The 20,524-nt window shown below is 64.3% G+C and overlaps 2 protein-coding genes and 1 long non-coding RNA gene across 4 annotated transcripts; 2 read left to right on the top strand and 1 right to left on the bottom strand.

The window, feature by feature from the left end:
• The first annotated feature begins 364 nt into the window (after nucleotides 1-364).
• Nucleotides 365-10,865, top strand: HNRNPL (heterogeneous nuclear ribonucleoprotein L). Of its 2 annotated transcripts, none has more exons than XM_068998304.1 (13): nucleotides 365-619; nucleotides 1,215-1,333; nucleotides 1,552-1,789; nucleotides 2,014-2,099; nucleotides 2,378-2,474; nucleotides 3,257-3,329; nucleotides 7,635-7,703; nucleotides 8,527-8,819; nucleotides 9,146-9,267; nucleotides 9,613-9,814; nucleotides 10,305-10,362; nucleotides 10,461-10,556; nucleotides 10,633-10,865. In XM_068998304.1, the coding sequence occupies exons 1-13, from the start codon at nucleotides 383-385 to the stop codon at nucleotides 10,689-10,691; spliced, it is 1,749 nt and encodes a 582-aa protein (XP_068854405.1). In that variant the 5' UTR covers nucleotides 365-382; the 3' UTR covers nucleotides 10,692-10,865. The 2 variants fall into 2 exon arrangements, with proteins under 2 accessions (XP_068854405.1, XP_068854404.1); XM_068998303.1 differs by having other exon boundaries at nucleotides 7,632-7,703.
• Nucleotides 10,866-13,095: 2,230 nt separating this feature from the next.
• On the bottom strand, nucleotides 13,096-14,737 carry LOC138100488 (uncharacterized). The gene is made up of 2 exons (XR_011146829.1): nucleotides 14,649-14,737; nucleotides 13,096-13,813 (listed from the first exon to the last, which is right to left on the bottom strand). It is a non-coding gene; the product is annotated as an uncharacterized lncRNA (long non-coding RNA).
• Nucleotides 14,738-14,994: 257 nt separating this feature from the next.
• ECH1 (enoyl-CoA hydratase 1) lies at nucleotides 14,995-20,256 on the top strand. Its single transcript, XM_068998340.1, has 10 exons — nucleotides 14,995-15,096; nucleotides 15,747-15,945; nucleotides 16,951-17,039; nucleotides 17,390-17,511; nucleotides 17,588-17,636; nucleotides 18,398-18,462; nucleotides 18,584-18,654; nucleotides 18,731-18,802; nucleotides 19,180-19,330; nucleotides 19,946-20,256. Exons 1-10 carry the CDS (start codon nucleotides 15,063-15,065, stop codon nucleotides 20,048-20,050), a joined length of 957 nt encoding a protein of 318 aa, XP_068854441.1. The 5' UTR covers nucleotides 14,995-15,062; the 3' UTR covers nucleotides 20,051-20,256.
• The last annotated feature ends 268 nt before the right edge of the window (nucleotides 20,257-20,524 follow it).

Raw genomic sequence — 20,524 nt, 5'->3', positions numbered from 1 at the left:
TATTGATGGACGTCGCGCCACAGCAATAGCGGGAGGCGCCGCTGCCGAAGGGCGCTGTGGGAAGAGAGAGGCGGGATCTGCGCGCTGAACAAGAAGAAGGGCGGGGCCTTGCCCTGAGAGGCAGCCTGTCCTCCAATCAGCGCGGTGGGCGGGCGGACCGTTGCGCGCGTTTACCAATAATCTTCTCAGGGGGTCGCTGATGGGCAGCTCAGCCGACCAATAGACGCACAGTTGCTTCTGCAGTTGGTCCAATCACAACGGCGTGGGGCGGTGCGGGTGTGGCGGGAACTGTGTCAGCCAATGGGTTGCGCGGTCTGCCTTGATTGGCGTGTGGGCGGCCCAATGGGGGCGTGTCGTGGGCGGGACTGCGGAGCGGGGCGCCATGTCGCGGCGGCGGTGGCGCGGCCCTCAGGGCGCCGAAGGCGGCGGGCGCGGAGCCGACATGGGGAAGATGGCGGCGGGCGGCGGCGGCGGCGGCTCGGGCCGATACTACGGCGGCGGTGGCGGCGGCGAGGGCGGGAGGGCTCCTAAACGCCTGAAAACCGAGAGCGCGGAGCCGCCGCCTCACGGGCCCGGCGGGCCGGGAGGGGCGGGCGGCGGGGCCGGAGCGGGAGGAGCGGTGAGAGCGGGGGCAAAGCGGGAAAGGAGCTTTTGTGTGGGGAGCGCCTTTTGTGGGGGGCAGAACAGCCTCTTGAGGGGGGGAAGAGCGCTGTGAGCGGGGTGAATATGGCGGCAGGGGCTGAGGGGGGTAAAGCAGCTCCTGTGAGGGAGCAAATGTGGAGGAAGAGGGGTCTGAGGGAGCGAACGTGGCGGGAAGGGCTGAGGGGGCGTAAAAGACCCTCATGAGAGGTAAATGTGAGGAAGAGGAGCTGAGTGGGGGAGAAGAGACTCCCCTGAGGGGGAGAATGTGGGGAGGGGGGTTCTGAGGGGGCAAATATGGCGGGAAGGGCTGGGGGGGCGGTAAAAGACCCTTTTCGAGGGAGTGATTATTGGGGGCATTGCTGGGGGAGCAAATATTGAGGGGAGGGCAAATGTTGAGGGGGTAAAACGCAGCTTTGAGAGGGCTCAATCTTAGGGGGTGCTGGGGGGGGGTGAGCCCAGGCCCGTTTTAACTCGGCTTGGCCCCAAACCTGCGGGATTTTGGGGTGTCCCCGGGGATGTGGCAGGTCCTCAACCCAACGCAAGTGTCCCCAACCCCTCGATGTCCCCCCCAGGAGAATTATGAGGACCCCCACAAGACGCCGGCGTCGCCCGTGGTGCACATCCGCGGCCTCATCGACGGCATCGTCGAGGCCGACCTGGTGGAGGCGCTGCAGGAGTTCGGGCCCATCAGGTGGGGACGCTGCGGGGACACCGGGGTGGCCCTGGGGACGCTGCAGCCGCGGTGGCGACGCCGGGACAGTGACGTTGGGGATGATACGGGGGTGGCACTGTGGTAGCAGTGGCAGTGAGCGATGCCGCGGTGACCAGGACGGTGTGGTCTGTGTGCTGACCCCGGGGCGGTGGCACCAGGGGGTGGTGATGCCACGGTGACATTGCTCTCTGTCCCAGCTACGTGGTGGTGATGCCGAAGAAGCGGCAGGCGCTGGTGGAGTTCGAGGACATCCTGGGTGCCTGCAACGCCGTCAACTACGCGGCCGACAACCAGATCTACTTCGCGGGCCACCCGGCTTTCGTCAACTACTCCACCAGCCAGAAGATCTCGCGGCCGGGCGACAGCGACGACGCGCGCGGCGTCAACAACGTGCTGCTCTTCACCATCCTCAACCCCATCTACTCCATCACCACGGTGAGCAGAGCTGGCCTTTGGGGCGGTTTATTGGCATTTGGGGTCACCAGTGCGTTGCTTTTCACCGTTCTCAACCCTATCTAGTCCATCAGCGCAGCGGGTGGAGGATTGGGGTGTCCAAGCTTGGTTTTTGGGGGTCCCAGGTTGGTGTTTGGGGGTCTCACGTTGGTGTTTGAGGGTCCCAGGGGGGTTTTGGGGCGCCCCTGACCCCCCATTTCCCACAGGACGTGCTCTACACCATCTGCAACCCCTGCGGGCCCGTGCAGAGAATCGTCATCTTCCGCAAGAACGGCGTCCAGGCCATGGTGGAATATCCGGGACCTCGGGGGGCCCAGGATCTGGGGGCTTTGGGAGGAGGGGGCTGGGGGGGGTCCCCAAGGTCCCGGTGCTCCAAATTCCCCCTGGGAATTGCGCTCTGGAGCGTCCTCCGAGGGATCCAAGGCTCCTCCAACCACCGCGGGTGCTCAGGTGGCCCCACCTGGCTCAGAGTGAGGCCGTGCCCATCTCCCCACCCCGCTGGGATCCCAAAGTTCCCGAGGTTCTCTCGGGAATTCCCGAAATTCCGTGGGATTCCTTGACCCCGGGCACGTTCGACTCGGTGCAGAGCGCGCAGCGCGCCAAGGCCTCGCTCAACGGCGCCGACATCTACTCGGGCTGCTGCACCCTCAAGATCGAGTACGCCAAGGTGAGCGCTCCGGGGACACCTGGGGACACCCGGGAACGTGGGGGGGTTCACGGGAACACACCTGGGCACACGTGGAAACACCTGGGGGTGCATGGGAATGTGTGGGCACGCACCTGGGCACACATCTGGGCACACATCTGGGCACACATCTGGGCACACATCTGGGCACACACCGGTGTTACATCCGTGCCACATACTTGGGCACACACCTGGGCACTCCTGTGTCACACACCTGGGCACACACTGGTGTTACATCTGTGTCACATACTTGGGCACACCCCTGGGCACACCAATGTCGCACGCCCGTGTCACACACCTGGGCACACTAATGTCACACACCTGTGTCACACACTTGGGCACACACCTGGGCACACCCGTGTCACACACCCGTGTCACACACCTGTGTCACACACTTGGGCACACACCTGGGCACACCCGTGTCACACACCTGTGTCACACACTTGGGCACACACCTGGGCACACCAATGTCACACACCCGTGTCGCACACTTGGGCACACACCTGGGCACACCAATGTCACACACCCGTGTCACACACTTGGGCACACACCTGGGCACACCCGTGTCACACACCTGTGTCACACACTTGGGCACACACCTGGGCACACCAATGTCACACACCCGTGTCGCACACTTGGGCACACACCTGGGCACACCAATGTCACACACCCGTGTCACACACCTGGGCACACCCGTACCACCCCCTGGGGGTACCTGGGTACACCTGGGCAGGTGCCAACGCCCGTCCCCGCCATCCCCCCAGCCCAGCCGCCTGAACGTGTTCAAGAACGACCAGGACACCTGGGACTACACCAACCCCAACCTGAGTGGGACAGGTAATGCAGCCCCGCCTCGCTGGCCCCGCCCGGCTCCGTCCCGCCGGAGTTCCGGGGGGGCTGATCCCACAAGGATTGGGGGGTCTGGGGGGGCCACCGGGGGGGTCGTTCGTGCGTCGTGTTCGGGGCTCACCTGGGCCAGGTGTGGGGGAGGGAGGGGCCGTGCCCCTGGTTGAGTTTTGGGGATGTTTCCTGGAATTTGGGGGGGTTTGGAGGAGGGGAGGGGCCGTTGCTTCCTCGTCTGGAATCTGGGGGCTTGGGGGGGTCACTCACCTGGTGCAGGTATAAAATGGGGGGGGGACCCCAAGTTCCAGGGTAAAAGGGGGTGACCCCCCCTGGTTCTGTTTCTCCACCCACGGGTGGTTCTTGGGGTTATCTTGAGGGATTTGGGATCTGCCGGGGCGTTCCCGTGGCGGGGGGCCCGATTCCGGGCTGGGAAGCAATGGCACGGAGCCAGGGGGTCCTTCCCAGAAAACAGGAGGGGTCCCGGGGCTCCTTCCCAACCCAGGGGCTGGGGGGAGGGGCTGGGGCGACGCGGCCTTTGCCAGCTCCGGGCACATTCCGGGGGGACACCGGAGCGGAATTCCCGCCTCGCCTCCTCCTCCTCCTCCTCCTCCTCCTGCACATCCCTCACACCACACGGGGGGGGCCAAAGCTAAACAAATCACGGAGAAAACACCAGAATCCCGAAAAAATCACGTCCAGGACCCCCCGGCGAGGGACACGGCACATCCATCCACCACTTCCCAAAAAACTCATCCCAAACACTCCGAGCAGGAGTAGAAAACACGAGGCCGGAGGGGCCCCAAAGCGGCGCTGGCCCGGAGAGCGGCGAAATCCGGGAGCTCCAGGAGCCACCTCCGGTGGTTTGTTAGGAATTCTCTCCGAGACACAAACCCGGTGGTTTTTAGGAGCTCAGCAACATCGACACATCCCAAGAACATTCTTTTTTTAGGAATTCTCTCACTTCCAAGGCACAAACCCGGTGGTTTTTAGGAGCTCAGCAACATCGACACACTCCAAGACACACTCCAAGAGCATTTTTTTTTCTTAGGAATTCTCTCACCCCCAAGGCACAAACCCGGTGGGTTTTAGGAGTTCAGCAACATCGACACACTCCAAGAGCCATTTTTTTTCTTAGGAATTCTTTTCACTTTCAAGACACAATTCTGGCGGTTTTAGGAATTCCGCGCCATCGACACACTCCAAGAGCAAATCTTTAGGAATTCCACAACATGGACACATTCCAAGAGGCTTTTTTAGGAATTCTCTCATTTCCAAGACACGGTTTGGGCGGTTTTTAGGAGTTTTGCAACACAGGTGATTTTTTCCAAGACCCAATTCCGGTGTTTTTTGGGAATTCCACGACATGGTTACACTCCAAGAGCAATTTCATGGGAATTCTCTCACTTCCAAGGCACAGTTTTGGGCGAATTGTAGGAATTTCGCAACATCAACACAATCCAAGAGCTGGTTTTAGGAATTCTCTCACTTCCAAGACACAATCCCGGTGGTTTTTAGGAACTCCACAACACGGACACACTCCAAGAGCATTTCCTAGGAATTCTCGCACTTCCAAGGCACAATTTGGGCGATTTTCACGACTTCCTCCACATGGTTTGACCTTCCAAGACCCAATTCCGATGGTTTTTGGGAATTCCACAACATGGTTACACTCCAAGGACATTTTTTTTCTTAGGAGTTCTCCCAATTCCAAGGCACAAACGGGGCGGTTTTTAGGAATTCTGCAACATCGACACACTCCAAGAGCCATTTCTTTAGGAATTCTCTCATTCCCAAGGCACAGCCCCGGTGGTTTTTAGGAATTCTCGCAACATCGACACACTCCAAGGACACTCCTTAGGAATTCTCTCACTTCCAAGACCCAGTTCCGGAGGTTTTTAGGAATTTCACAGCACGGATACACTCCCAAGGACATTTTTTAGGAATTCTCCCACTTCCAAGACACAACTGCGGTGGTTTTTAGGAATTCTCTCAGCACAGTTGGCGTCCAAGAGCTTTTTTTAGGAATTCTCTCACTTCCAAGACCTGATTCTGGTGGTTTTTAGGAATTTCCTCACCACTGTTGACCTTCAGGACCCATTTCTGGTGGGTTTTAGGCATTTCCACAACGTGGTTCCACTCCAAGAGGTTTTTTTTTAGGAATTCTCTGACTTCCAAGACCTGGTTTTGGTGAGTTTTAGGAATTTCTTAGCACGGTTCAACTTCCGAGGTCCATTTTGGGTGGGTTTTAGGGATTTTCCCGCTCCCAAGTCGTTATTTTTGAGGGTTTTTAGCAGTTCCTCACCAGAGTTGACCTTTCAGAGACCATTTTTGGTCGTTTTTAGGAATTCCCTCCCTTCCAGGACCATTTCCTTGGGGATTTTTTAGGAATTTTCTCCCCGCAGTTGACCCTCCAAGACCATTTTTGATGGTTTTTGGAATTCTCTGATCCCAGCACTTCCGGGATCTCTGTCCCACCCACAACCCCGTTCTGACGCTTTTTAGGAATTCTCTCAACGTCCAGGACCATTTTTGATGGTTTTTAGGACTCCTCTCACTCCCAAGACCGTTTTTTTGGGGGGTGCTTGTAGGAATTCCTCACCACAGTTGACACCCAGGACCGTTTTTAGGTGGGTTTAGGAATCCCCTCACTTCCAGGACCACATTCCAGGAACTCTCTCACTTGCAAGACCACGTCTCAGGATTTCTAGGAACTCTCTCACTTCCAGGACCACTTCTGGGTTGGTTTTAGGCATTTCCTCACCACAGTTGACCTTCCAAGACCATCTTTGATGGTTTTAGGAACGTTTCACCTCCGAGACCTCATTGCAGCACTCTCAGGAGTTCTCTCACCTCCACGGCCTTGGTTTTGGGTCCTTTTGAGGCATTTCCTCACCGCAGTTGACCTCCCAAGGCCATTTGTGGTGGTTTTAGGAGCTCTCTTCCCTCTGAGACCATTTTTCGGTGTTTTTAGGAACTCTCTCACTTCCAAGACCTCGTTTTGGGGTCGTTTTTAGGCATTTCCTCACTACAGTTGACATCTGAACCATTTTTGGATGGTTTTAGGAGTTCTCACACCTCCAAGACCACACTTCTGATGGTTCTTAGGAACATCTCACCACGGCTGGCCTGCCGAGGCCGCATTTCGATGGTTTCGGGAACTCTCCCGCTTCCCAGACCAGTTTTTGACGGTTTTTAGGAACTCTCTCACCTCCACGCCCACATTCCGAGGTTCTCAGGAACGTCTCACCACAGCTGACCTTCCTAGGCCACATTTTGGTCGTTTTTAGCAGCTCTTTCACCTCCGAGACCATTTCTCGGTGCTTGTAGGAACTTGCCAGCACAGCTGACACCCAGCGCCGTGGTCCGGGGGTTCTTAGGAACTCTCCCACTCCCAAGACCCAGCTCCAGGCCTTTCAGGAGCTGCCCACCACAGCCGGTGCCCAAGGCCGCTTGCGATGGTTTTTAGGAACTCTTCTCACTTCCAAGACATAATTCCAAAGCTTTTAGGACCTCTCCCAGCCCAGCTGCCATCCAAGGCCGTTTCTGGTGGTTTTAGGACCTCTCCCAAGAGCTCCCCGCAGCACCTTCGGGACACGGCCGCCCGTCCCCGCCGCTCTCTGACGGCCCAAACCCACCAAGCCCGGGCCGGGGGCCCCGACCCGCGCCGGGGGTCCCCACGTGCCGAGGAGCGTTCCCCAGGAGCTCGGGGCCCCGTTTTGGGGCGCTTTGTGCCGCAGCGGGGCCGCTGGTGACTCTCCGCCTGTGCCGCAGGGGCCGCGCGGCCGGGGCGCGCTCGGAGCAGCCGAGGGTAAGAGGAGCCCCCCCAAGTGGGGGCCCCATCGGACTTTTTTGCCCCCCCCCCCGAGCAGCTGTAAGTAGCCCCTTTTTTCTCTGCTTTTAAACCAAAAAAAAAAAAAAAAAAAAAAAAAAAGGAAATGTTAAAGAAAGGTCTCGAGGAGGGAGGAGTTGAACAAAAAGCCGCGTTCTGAACCCGATCCCGGCGCTGCCTGAACCCCCCCCGCCTCCATGCGCTGGTGGGGGGGCTCGTTAGCGGCCGTAATTAGTGATTAGCGGGGTAATTAACGGCGTGCGGGCGCTTTGCGGTGATTAACGAGGTTTGGGGGCAGCTCGGGGTGGTGCTGGGGGGAGCTGGGGGGGCTCCCAGGGACCCCAGTGGGGGGGGCCCAAAATCTCCGGGAGGGGCCCAAATTCTCTGGGGGGGTCTGGGGAGCCGCGGCCCCCCCCCCGGTGACCCCCCCTGAGCTCGGCGTGTCCCCCCCGCCCCTCCCCCCCCAGGAGACCCCGGCGGGAACCCCAACAAGCGGCAGCGGCAGCCGCCCCTCCTGGGGGACCACCCGGCGGAGTACGGTACGGGGGGCACCGGGGGGGCCGATTCTGGGGGGGGGAACCCAATTTGGGGGGATACGATGTGGGGGTCGTGGTGCTGGGGGGGCTTGGATTGGGAAGGGCGGGGCACAACTTGGGGGGGCCCAAAGTGTGGCTGGTGGGGGGCACAAACTGGGAGGGTCCCGTGTCAGGGGTGGGGGTTCCACATCACAGGGGGTGGTCCCAGCGTTTTGGGGGGGGGGGTCCCTGTCTCACACCGGGGGTCTCTGCCCCACTGCCATGACCCCTGAGGGTCCCTGTCTCACACCGGGGGTCTCTGACCCAGTGCTGTGACCCCTGGGTGTCTGGGGGTCCCTGTCTCACCCTAGGGCTCTCTGCCCCACTACCCTGACCCCTGGGGGTCTGGGGGTCCCTGTCTCACCCTGGGGGTCTCTGCCCCACTGCTGTGACCCCTGGGTGTCTGGGGGTCCCTGTCTCACCCTAGGGCTCTCTGCCCCACTGCCCTGACCCCTGGGGGTCTGGGGGTCCCTGTCTCACCCTGGGGGTCCCTGTCTCACACCGGGGGTCTCTGCCCCACTGCCCTGACCCCTGGGGGTCTGGGGGTCCCTGTCTCACCCTGGAGGTCCCTGTCTCACACGGGGGGTCTCTGCCCCAGTGCTGTGACCCCTGAGGGTCTGGGGGTCCCTGTCTCACCCTGGAGGTCCCTGTCTCACACCGGGGGTCTCTGCCCCACTGCCCTGACCCCTGGGGGTCTGGGGGTCCCTGTCTCACCCTGGGGGTCTCTGCCCCACTGCCCTGACCCCTGGGGGTCCCTGTCTCACGCTGGGGGTCTCTGCCCCCCCAGGCGGCCCCCACGGCGGGTACCACCACGGGCACTACCACGACGAGGGCTACGGGCCGCCCCCCCCCCACTACGAGGGGCGGCGCATGGGGCCCCCCCCCGTGGGCGGGGGGCACCGCCGGGGGCCCGGGCGCTACGGCCCCCAGTACGGGCACCCCCCCCCGCCGCCGCCGCCGCCCCCCGACTACGGCCCCCACGCCGACTCGCCCGTGCTCATGGTGTACGGGCTGGACCAGGCCAAGATGAACTGCGACCGCGTCTTCAACGTCTTCTGCCTCTACGGCAACGTCGAGAAGGTGAGGGGGGCACCGCGGGCTCCGGGGGCACGGCGGGGTCCAGGGGGGCACGGTGGGGTCCAGGGGGGCACAGCGGGGTCTGGGGGGGCACGGCGGGGTCTGGGGGGCACAGCGGGGTTCGGGGGGCCCTCGGTGGGGCTGGGCCAGGCTGAGGTGGAGCACAGCAGCATCTTCCACATCTTCTGTCGGGATGGTGGGGAGGGGCCGGGGGGGGCAGTTTGGGGTTCTGGGGGGGATCTGGGGGAGGTGTGTCCCCGCCGTGTCCCCCCGTGTCCCCCCCGTGTCCCCCCCGTCCCCTGACGCGTGCCCCGGCTCCCCTGGGCCAGGTGAAGTTCATGAAGAGCAAGCCGGGCGCGGCCATGGTGGAGATGGCTGACGGCTACGCCGTGGACAGAGCCATCACCCACCTCAACAACAACTTCATGTTCGGCCAGAAGCTCAACGTCTGGTGGGTTCCTGGGGCTTTCGGGGGCTCCCAGCATCGACCCCCCCGCAGCCTTCAGGCAGGGCCCTGGCGTTGGGGGCCCGGCGCTGGGGGGTCCTCAGGGGGGCTCCGTAATTTTAGGGGGTCCCTGAGAAGAGGTTTCCTGACCCCGTTGATCTCCCCCAGCTGGGCCATCGTGCCGGGGCAGTTGTATGGGGTTTTTTGGGGTGGTTTTGGGCCCCCTGACCCCGTTTCCCCTGCCCCCAGTGTGTCCAAGCAGCACGCCATCATGCCGGGCAGTCGTACGGGGATTTTTGGGGTGGTTTTGGGTGTTTTTGGGCCCCCTGACCCCGTTCCCCCCGCCCCCAGTGTGTCCAAGCAGCACGCCATCATGCCGGGGCAGTCGTACGGGCTCGAGGACGGCTCCTGCAGCTACAAGGATTTCAGCGGCTCCCGCAACAATCGCTTCTCCACGCCCGAGCAGGCGGCCAAGAACCGCATCCAGCACCCCAGCAACGTCCTGCACTTCTTCAACGCCCCCCTGGACGTCACCGAGGACAACTTCTACGAGGTGGGGCCTCCTCCTGCCCCGCAGCAGCGCCTTCATCGTGCTCGGCATCCTCCTCCTCCTCCTCCTGCTGCCCTTCATCCCCCTGCTGCCCTTCAGTCTCCTCCTGTCCTTCATCCTCCTCCTCCTGCCCTTCATCCTCCTGCCCTTTATCCTCCTCCTCCTGCCCTTCATCCTCCTGCTCCTGTCCTTCATCCTCCTGTCCTTCATCCTCCTTCTGCTGCCCTTCATCCTCCTCCTCCTGCCCTTCATCCTCCTGTCCTTCATCGTCCTCCTCTTCACCCAACTCTTGTTTTTCCTGCTCTCTCTCTGTCTCTGCTTTGCCTTTTCCTCCTCCTTTCATCATTTTTTTATTCTATCCTACTCCTCCTCCGTTTTTCCTCCTCTTTTTCTGCTACTTTTGAGTTTTTTCCTCCTTTTCCTCCTTTTCCCTCCTTCCTTCCCCCCTCTCCCTCCTCCCCAGCCCCCGCCCTGACCCCGTTTCTGCCCCCAGATCTGCGATGAGCTGGGCGTCAAGCGCCCGTCCTCGGTCAAGGTGTTCTCAGGCAAGAGTAAGTGTGGGGGGCCCTGACCCCTGGGGGGGTCCTGGCCTCGGGGTGACCCCCCCTGACCCCTGGGTGACCCCCGAGTGACCCCCCTGCCCCCCCAGGCGAGCGCAGCTCCTCGGGGCTGCTCGAGTGGGACTCCAAGAGCGACGCCCTGGAGACCCTCGGCTTCCTCAACCACTTCCAGATGAAGAACCCCAGTAAGTGCCGGCTGGGGGGGCTGGGGGGGTCCCCTGAGCCCCCCTGGGCCCCCCTGACCCCCCTTTCTCCCCCCAGACGGGCCGTACCCCTACACGCTCAAGCTCTGCTTCTCCACGGCCCAGCACGCGTCCTAACGGGGCCCCCGGGACCCCCCGAGACCCCCTGGGACCCCCCGGGACCCCCCTGGATCCCCTTTTTTTAAGGCTGGGGGGCAGCAGGGACCCCCCCTCCCCTCTGTTCCCCCCATTTTTAAGGAGAAGGGGTCGGACCCAACTGGGCCCCCCCCATGACCCCCCCAATAAAGTTGTTTGGGAAACAAACACCGAGGTTTGGGGGGGTGGGGGAGTTTGGGAGCGGAATTTGGGAGGTTTCAGGGGGGTTTGAGGGGTTTGGGAGAATTTGGGGAGGGTGTGGGGGGGCTGGGAGGATTTCAGGGCTTTAGAGGGGATTTCGGGGGAATTTGGGAACTTTGGGAAGAGTTTGGGGTCCGGGTCATTTCCGCCTCGTTAGGGCGGGGTTTTAATGCGTCATTTCTGGGGGGGCTCCCATTGGCTGCCGGGCCAGAAGCGCTCGGTGCCCGCTCAGTGCCTGGTCAGTGCCGGGTCAGTGCCCGGTCAGTGCTCGGTCAGTGCCCGGTCAGTGCCAGGTCAGTGCCTGCTCAGTGCCCGCTCGGTGCCCGCTCGGTGCCCGCTCAGTGCCCGGTCAGTGCCTGGTCAGTGCCCGGTCAGTGCCAGGTCAGTGCCCGCTCAGTGCCCGGTCAGTGCCAGGTCAGTGCCAGGTCAGTGCCCGCTCAGTGCCCGCTCAGTGCCAGGTCAGTGCCCGCTTGGTGCCCGCTCGGTGCCCGGTCAGTGCCCGCTCGGTGCCCGGTCAGTGCCTGGTCAGTGCCCGGTCAGTGCCCGGTCAGTGCTCGGTCAGTGCCTGCTCGGTGCCCGCTCGGTGCCAGGTCAGTGCCCGGTCAGTGCCTGGTCAGTGCCCGGTCAGTGCCCGGTCAGTGCCCGCTCAGTGCCAGGTCAGTGCCCGCTCGGTGCCCGGTCAGTGCCGGGTCAGTGCCTGGTCAGTGCCCGGTCAGTGCCTGCTCAGTGCCCGGTCAGTGCCTGCTCAGTGCCCGGTCAGTGCTCGGTCACTGCCTGCTCGGTGCCCGCTTGGTGCCCGGTCAGTGCCGGGTCAGTGCTGGGTCAGTGCCTGGTCAGTGCCGGGTCAGTGCCCGCTCAGTGCCCGCTCGGTGCCATTTCGGGACGGGGCCGTTTCCAGGGCCCGGCTCTCCCCGGTCACTCCCTGAGCCAGCGGCTCCCGGTGATTTCTCTGCCCCAGCGGAGCCCGGAGCTGAGGGGGCAGAGAAGCAGCAGGAGGAGCAGAATGGGGAGTCGGTGGAACGGGAGGAGAACAGGAGGAGATGGAGATTGGGAGGGGTTGGGGAGTCGGTGGAACGGGAGGAGACGCGGACCCCGCGCTGCCCCGACCCCGCCTCCAGCGCCAGGGTCCAAAGCTCGTTGTTTGTGCGGGTTTTGCTCGGCTCTTGGCCAGGAAAGGCAGAGCCAGCACCGGGGTCCCTCCGGGCACTCGGGTTCCCGGGGAGCGCAGGCGTGGCACACGGAGCTGGCACCGGCTCCGGGGGAAGCAGGAGCTGCCTGCTTGGCATTCACGGTCGCTCACCGGGATTGTTCCCAGCGCTCCAGGGAGCCCGGCAGCCCCAAACTGCCTTTGAGCAGCTGAGCTCCAAGGGCCGAGCCAGCAGAAGGGAGGGACGGGGTTATTTCTGAAGGGATTTGGGCTCTGGAAGGACCAAGCTCAGGCCTTGGAAGAGGTGGGGTGCCTGTAGCGACCCTCGGACAACCCACGGGCTCCTCTGGTGGTGCTGGAGCTGGGCCACAACCTCCTGAACCCACCCTGTTCCCCCACTGCTCCTTCAGTCTTCCCCGTCCCACAGCCTCAAGGCTCTCAGTGCAGCACGGTAATGCTTCAACGCGTCTCAATTGCTCCTCACCTCTCCCAGTTTGTCCAGTTTGCCGGAGGTTTCCAGCTTCCCAAAGCCCAAACCTGACTGGGAGAGAGACCGGGAAGCGTCACCGGGGCGGGGGGGCCTCATCCCGGGATGGCATCGGCTCCAGAGGGGTTTCCAGGGACCCTGGGCAGTGACATTTGGGATTTTTACTCCATTTTCTGCCCACACCCTGTGTGTCCCGGGAAAAGCTGTGTCCTGAGCAGGGAATGAAGGTGCTGGAGCCCGAGGTGCTGCACAACCCCCAGAGCCGCGTTCCTCATTCCCGAGGGGACGTGGGTATCAAGGACACATCACCCTGGCGGGGTCGGTTTCATCCGTCAGCACGGGCGGGTGAATTCCAGCCCCTTCCCTCCTCCTGAACGGGCGCCTCGGATCCCGAGATGCCTCCCGAGGCCTGGCTGTGGTACCTGGGCAGCTCTGAGCACACCTGGAGCGTGCACACGGAGGTTTCTGCTCCTGCTCTGTTGTGCTCAGAGCTTTTGCTCCAATTTCTGCTGCTGCTCTGCAGCAAAGAAACCGAAATGGCAGCGCTGAAGCAGAGGCTGATTCCTTATTTATCCACGTTTGCATTTCCAGCGGCAGGAGGGTTTTCCTTCTCCTCCCTCTGGGAAGGAGCCAGGCCGAGAGGGCAGCCAGGTGTGCTCAGGGGAGTGAAGGAAGGTGGGAATGGCACAGCAGGTGCAGATCTCAGAATCCCAGGATCACTGAGGCTGGAAAATCCCTCCGGGATCATCGAGTCCAAGCTGTGCCCGATCCTCACCCTGGGCACCGAGTGCCACGTCCAGGTGACACCTCCAGGGATGGGGGCTCCGAACCTCCCTGGGCAGCCCCTGCCAAGGCCTGAGCACCCTTTCCATGGAGAAATTCCACCCTGAGCCTGCCCTGGCCCAGCCTGAGGCCGTTCCCTCTTCTCCTGTCCCTGTTCCCTGGGAGCAGAGCCCAAATCCTCCCCGGCTGCCCCCTCCCCTCAGGGACCTGTGCAGAGCCAGAAATTCCCCCTGATCCCCCTTTTCTCCGGGCTGAGCCCCTTTCCCAGTGCCCTCAGCTCCTCCCGGTGCTGCCGGGGCTGTGCAGGAAGGGCCGGGGCTGGGCAGGGACGTGAGGGCACCTCAGTGGCCCCCGGGGCAGCCGGCACTGGCCCTGCTGCTCGGGGCCACTTCGGCGGGAGGCCCGCCGGGACAGCCCGCTCAGGGCTCGGGGGGCTCCGGGCTCGGGGGGCTCCGGGCTCTCCATCTGCGGGCGCTCGCTGCCGTCCTGCAGGGAGGGGACAGAGGACGAGGCTCGTGACAGCCCCGGCCGCGCCCCGGCCCTTCGGCCAGCGGGCGGTGGCATCAGGGGTGCCCAGGGACCCCCGGCGCTCGGCCCCGTGGGGAAGCGGGGACACGGGGCTGGGCCAGCGCAGGGGCGGCCGGGCCGGGCCGGGCCGGGCCGGGGGGAAGCGCCGTGAGCGGCCCCGGAGGCGCCAGGAGCGGCGCGGGGCGGGGCGGGGCCGCTCCGGGGACACCGGAACCTCCGCGGCCTTCTCGGGACCCCCGGGAATTCTGCTCTGCGCTCCGGATTCCCGGTGCCTCACCCCCCCCGGCAGCCCCAAAGCACGGCCTGCCAGGCGGGTCCTTGCCGGGGGGAGCTGCTCCCCACCCGGCGATCCCAAATCCCGTCCCAGCGATCCCAAATTCCCACCCAGCGATCCCAAATCCCGTCCCAGCGATCCCAAATCCCACCCAGCGATCCCAAATTCCCAACCAGCGATCCCAAATCCCGTCCCAGCGATCCCAAATCCCCACCCAGCGATCCCAAATCCCCACCCAGCGATCCCAAATTCCCACCCAGCGATCCCAAATCCCGTCCCAGCGCTGCGAGAAAAATCCAGCCCGGATCGCTACCGGCGTACGGGGGAAAACCCGGACTGGATTTTTCCCGGAGCACGAAATGAATTCCCCCCCCCCGAGTCCATTCCATGCTTCAGGGAAAGTCCAGTCCGGATTTCCCCCTTTCCCTGCAGCCCCTGCCGCGGCCCCTCGGGGTTTCTCGGGAATGAGGATTCGCCTTCCCGGCTTTCCGTTCCCAAGTGTTTGAGGCAAATCCACACCTCAGGAACAGCGAGGTGCCCGTTCCTGGCTCTGGATCCCCCGGTGCCGGGTCAGGAAAGCAAAACAGGAAGAGAAAGGAGCCCTTCCTCGAGGAGTTTACACCCACAGGGGCCTCGCCCGCCCCGGGAACCGCCACAGCCGCCGGGAACGCGGGTGTTTTCCTCCCGGGCTGTGAGCGTTTGCTTGGTCAGGAGTTCTCCTTTAGGTTTTGGCTTGTCTGGGTGTTTCTCCCTGGGGAATCGTCCCCGTGCGCTGCCGGGAGGCGACATCGCCGGGACAATGCCCCCAGCCGAAAGCGCGGCCGCGGCTCCACCGGCGGCGTCCCTCGGAGCTATCGCGAGATTTGGGCCGGGAGCGCTCCCATTGGCTGCCGGGCCGGAAGCGCGGACGCCCCCTGGCGGCGAGCGGAGCCCATGGCGGCGGGGGTCGCGCGGCTGCTGCGCGCTCGTGAGTGGGGGAGGGGCGACCCCCGGGAGGGCACGTGACCCCCCCCCCGGAGCACGTGACACTCCCGGGACCCCGGCCCGGCCCGGCCCAGGGACCCCCGGCTGACCTTGACCCCCCCCCCCGCCCTCATCACGTGACCCCCAGCGCCTCCCAGTCCTTCCCAGTGACCCCCAGTTTGTCCCCAGGGACCCCCGGGGCCCCTCCCTCGTCCCAGTTCGTCCCAGTTCGTCCCAGTGGCTCCCAGTGGCTCCCAGTCCCCTCCCAGCGCTCCCAGCCTTCCTCCAGTGCGTCCCAGCTCCTCCTAACTGTGCCCCAGTCCCCTCCCGGCGCCCCGAGCCCTGCTCCAGTACCCCCCAGTCCCCTCCCAGTGCCCCCAGTCCCCCCCCCCAGTGCCCCCAGTCCCCTCCCAGTGCCCCTCAGTGCCCCCAGTCCCCCCCCAGTGCCCCCAGTCCCCTCCCAGTGCCCCCCAGTGTCCCCAGTCCCCCCCAGTGCCCCCAGTCCCCTCCCAGTGCCCCCCAGTGCCCCCGGTTCCCCCCCAGTGCCCCGAGCCCTGCTCCAGTGCCCCCCAGTCCCCTCCCAGTGTCCCCCAGTACCCCCCAGTCCCCTCCCAGTGCCCCAGGCCCTGCTCCAGCGGGTCCCACTCCCCCCAGTGTGTCCCAGTCCGGCCCCAGTGGCGCTGCGGGCGCTGTCCCGGCCGATGGCGTCGGAGGCGGCGGCGCTGGGGGGGCCGGAGCCGGGAGCCCCCCGGGAGCTGCGGACGCTGCGGCTGCAGCGGGAGCGGGAGCACGTCCTGCACCTGCAGCTCAACCGGCCCGGCAAGCGCAACGCCCTCAACCTGCTCTGCTGGAGGTACTGGGGGCACTGGGAGCACTGGGGGGGACTGGGACAGCACTGGGAGCTGCTGGAGAACAGCTGCGGGCACTGGCGGGGGACTGGGAGCACTGGGGAGGGACTGGGGAGGGACTGGGCAGGGACTGGGACACACTGGGGAGGGATTGGGATACACTGGGGAGGGATTGGGATACACTGGAACAGGACTGGGAGCACTGGGGAGGGACTGGGACGCACTGGGGAGGGATTGGGATACACTGGAATGGGACCGGAACACACTAGGGAGGGATTGGGATACACTGGAACGGGACTGGGAGCACTGGGGAGGGATTGGGACACACTGGAATGGACTGGGAGCACTGGGCAGGGATTGGGACACACTGGGGAGGGACTGGGACACACTGGGGAGGGACTGGGACACACTGGGGAGGGACTGGGATACAGTGGAATGGACTGGGAGCACTGGGGAGGGACTGGGACACACTGGGGAGGGACTGGGACACACTGGGGAGGGACTGGGATACAGTGGAATGGACTGGGAGCACTGGGGAGGGACTGGGACACACTGGGGAGGGACTGGGACACACTGGGCAGGGATTGGGACACACTGGGCAGGGATTGGGATACGCTGAGGAGGGATTGGGACACACTGAAATGGACTGGGAGCACTGGGGAGGGACTGGGACACACTGGGGAGGGACTGGGACACACTGAGGAGGGATTGGGACACACTGGAATGGACTGGGAGCACTGGCGAGGGACTGGGCAGGAGCCACTGGAACAGGACTGGGATGGGACTGGGGCATGCTGGGCCGCACTGGTGGTCAGTGGTGGTCAGTAGTGGTCAGTGGCAGTTACTGGTGGCCAGTGGTGGTCACTGGCGGTCAGTGGTGGTCAGTAGTGGTCAGCAGCGATCAGTCACTGGTGGTCACTGGCAGTCACTGGTGGCCAGTGGTGGTCACTGGTGGTCACTGGTGGCCAGTGGTGGTCACTGGCGGTCACTGGCGGTGCCGGTTCCCACAGGGAGCTGCTGGAATGTTTCCAGGACATCTCCCGGGACCCCTCGTGCCGCGCCGTTGTCCTGTCCGGCGCCGGGAGCGCCTTCACCGCCGGTGACTGCGGGGGCCGCGACTGCCGGGGGGGCCCGGTGCCCCTCAGGGGGTCTCTGTGCCCTGGGGGGGTCTCTGTGCCCCTGGGGAGGTCTCTGTGCCCCCTGGGAGGGGGTCCCGGTGCCCCTCAGGGGGTCTCTGTGCCCTGGGGGGGTCTCTGTGCCCCTGGGGAGGTCTCTGTGCCCCCTGGGAGGGGGTCCCGGTGCCCCTCAGGGGGTCTCTGTGCCCCCTGGGAGGGGGTCCTGGTGCCCCTGGGGGGGGTCTCTGTGCCCCCTGGGGGGTCTCTGTGCCCCCTGGGAGGGGGTCCCGGTGCCCCCAGACCCCCCCGTGACCTTTGCCCCCCGCTCCCGCAGGGATCGACCTGTCGGACCTGGGAGCCTTGGCCGGGGAGCCCGGCGGGGACGTCGCCCGCCGCGCCTGGAACCTGCGGCAGCGCATCCTGGAGCTCCAGGAGAGCTTCTCCGTCATGGAGAAGGTGGGGACGGCCGCGGGCACGGCAGGGACCCTCTGGGCCCCCCAAACCCTCCCTGACCCCCCCAAAACCCCCACAGTGCCCCAAACCCGTGATCGCCGCCGTGCACGGGCCCTGCATCGGAGCCGGTGAGAGGGGCCGGGGTTGGGATCGGGGTTGGGATGGTGGGGGGATGGGATTGGGATCGGGGTTGAGATCGGGGTTGGGATGGTGGGGGGATGGGATCGGGGATGGGATCGGGGTTGGGATCGGGGTTGGGATGGTGAGGGGATGGGATCGGGGTTGGGATCGGGGCTGGGATGGTGGGGGGATGGGATCGGGGTTGGGATCGGGGTTGGGATGGTGAGGGGATAGGATCGGGGTTGGGATGGTGAGGGGATGGGATCGGGGTTGGGATCGGGGTTGGGATGGGGGTTGGGATGGTGGGGGGATGGGATCGGGGTTGGGATCGGGACAGAGGGTGGGATGAGGGTGAGGGTGGGGACAAGGATGGGATGGGACTGGGGTGAGGCTGGTGATGGAATGGGATTGGGATGAAGATGAGGATGGGGTGAGATGGGAAGAGGATGAGGATGGGTGGGATGAGAGGGAGGATGGGATGAAGGTGAGGATGAAGAAGAAGATGGGACAAAGACAAGGATGAGGATGAGAACAAGGATGGCATGAGAGTGAGTGAGGATGGGATGAGGATGAGGATGAGGGTGAGAATGAGGATGGGATGAGGGTGAGGATGAGGATGGGATGAAGGTGAGGATGAGGGTGAGGATGAGGATGGGATGAGGGTGAGGATGAGGATGGGATGAGGATGGGATGAGGGTGAGGATGAGGATGGGATGAAGGTGAGGATGAGGGTGAGGATGAGGAGAGTGAAGATGCTCCCCCCCCTCAGGTGTGGACCTGATCTCGGCCTGTGACATCCGGTTCTGCTCCCAGGACGCCTCGTTCCAGGTCAAGGTGGGACACGAGGGGTTCCCGGGACCCTCTGGATGTCCCCGAGGCCCCTCAGGTGTCCCCAAAACCCCCTGGGACACCCCTGTGGCCTCAGGGCTACCCCGGACCCCCCCTGTCCCCACAGGAGGTGGACATGGGGCTGGCGGCCGACGTGGGGACCCTGCAGCGCCTCCCCAAAATCGTGGGGAACCAGAGGTGGGTGGGGGGACACGGGCGGGGTGGGGGGCACGGGGGACCCCCTGTGACCCCCCGCTGTCCCCGGTGTCCCCAGCCTGGTGAACGAGCTGGCCTTCACCGCCCGCGTCATGAGGGCCCCCGAGGCGCTGAGCTGTGGCCTCGTCAGGTGGGGGGGCCCCAAAATCGGGGGGAACCCCAAAATTGGGGGGGGGTGGGAGCACTTGGGGGGGTCTCCAGAATTGGGGAGTGAGACATGGGGGGGGGGGGGCTGGGAGGGTCACCAAAGGGTGACACTGCAGGTGGCCATGGGGGGTCGTGAGGGGCTTTTGGGGGGTCCTGGGGGTGTTTGGGGGGGTTGGGTGCCTGGGTGAGTTTTGGGGTCCCCTGGGGTGTTCGGAGGGATTTTGGGGGGATCCTCGGGTGGACTTTTGGGTCCCTGGGTGGATTTCGGGGTCCTTTGGGGTGGATTTTTTGGGCGGATTTTGGGGTGGAGTTTTTGGGTGGATTTGGGGTGGATTTTGGGGTGACCCTGCCCCCCCCCAGCCGGGTGCTGCCGGACAAGGCGACGCTGCTGGAGGTGGCCCTGGAGGTGGCCGCGGCCATCGCCGCCCGCAGCCCCGTGGCCGTGCAGGGCACCAAGGTCAACCTGGTGTACTCGAGGGACCGGCCCGTCGCCGAGGGGCTGCTGCACGTGGTGGGTGCCACCAGGGCCCCAGGACACCCCGAAGAGCGCGTCCCCTGTGCCCGCGGCCCCGTGTCACCCACGGTCCCCAGAATGCCACGTTCTCCCTGTCACAGCCCTGTCCCTGTCCCCAGGGGTGTCCCATTCCCATCCCTGTCCCCAGGTGTCCTGTCCCTGTCACATTCCCATCCCTGTCCCCAGGTGTCCCGGCCGTGTCCCATGTCCCTGTCCCTGTCTCCATCCCTGTCCCCAGGGGTGTCCTGTCCCTGTCGCCAGGGGTGTCCCATTCCCATCCCTGTTCTCAGGGGTGTCCTGTCCCCATCCCTGTCCCCAGGTGTCCTGGCCATGTCCCATGTCCCTGTCCCCATCCCTGTCCCCAGGGGTGTCCTGGCTGTGTCCCCATCCCTGTCCCCAGGTGTCCTGTCCCTGTCCCCAGGGGTGTCCCGGCCGTGTCCCCATCCCTGTCCCCAGGGGTGTCCCAGCCATGTCCCCATCCCTGTCCCCAGGTGTCCCGGCCGTGTCCCATGTCCCTGTCCCCATCCCTGTTGCCGGGGGTGTCCTGTCCCTGTCCCCATCCCTGTCCCCAGGTGTCCCGGCCGTGTCCCATGTCCCTGTCACCGTCCCCAGGCCACCTGGAACATGGCCATGCTGCAGACCGAGGACATCCCCAAGTCCGTGCAGGCGGCCCTGGACAAGAAGGGACCCGAGGATGTCCCGTTTGCCAAGCTCTGATGTCACCTCAGTGCCACCAACGTCACCAACGTGCCCTTGCCCGAGTGCTGATGTCACCTCAGTGCCACCAGCATCCCCAGTGCCCCCTTGCCCAGGCTGTAGAACCAGCTCGGTGTCCCCTTGGTGTCCCCTCAGTGTCCCCAGTGTCCCCTTCTTCATCTCTGGGGCCACCTCAGTGTCCCCCAATAAACCCGTTTGTCCCCACATGTCCTTGGCTTGTCACTGGGGGTTCCCTGTGTCCCCAGAGTGCCACCGTCGCTCTGGGGGTCCCAAGGTCCAAGCCCCCCCCGTGTCCCAGCCGGCCCCTCCCGGGGCAGAGTCCAGGGTGGTGTCACCTGTGCCGGGTGTGTCCCCAGCCCCCCCAATTCCCGTATCCGGGGGGGGTCAAAGTCCGCACCCCGCCCTGGGAGGGGCTGGAATCGGGGGGCCCCACGTGGGGTGGGGTATAAAGGGCCCCCGGTGTCCCCGCTGCCA

Source organism: Aphelocoma coerulescens, chromosome 34 (assembly GCF_041296385.1).
Source record: "Aphelocoma coerulescens isolate FSJ_1873_10779 chromosome 34, UR_Acoe_1.0, whole genome shotgun sequence".
NCBI lineage: Eukaryota > Metazoa > Chordata > Aves > Passeriformes > Corvidae > Aphelocoma > Aphelocoma coerulescens.
This window is presented reverse-complemented; position numbering and strand designations above follow the sequence as displayed.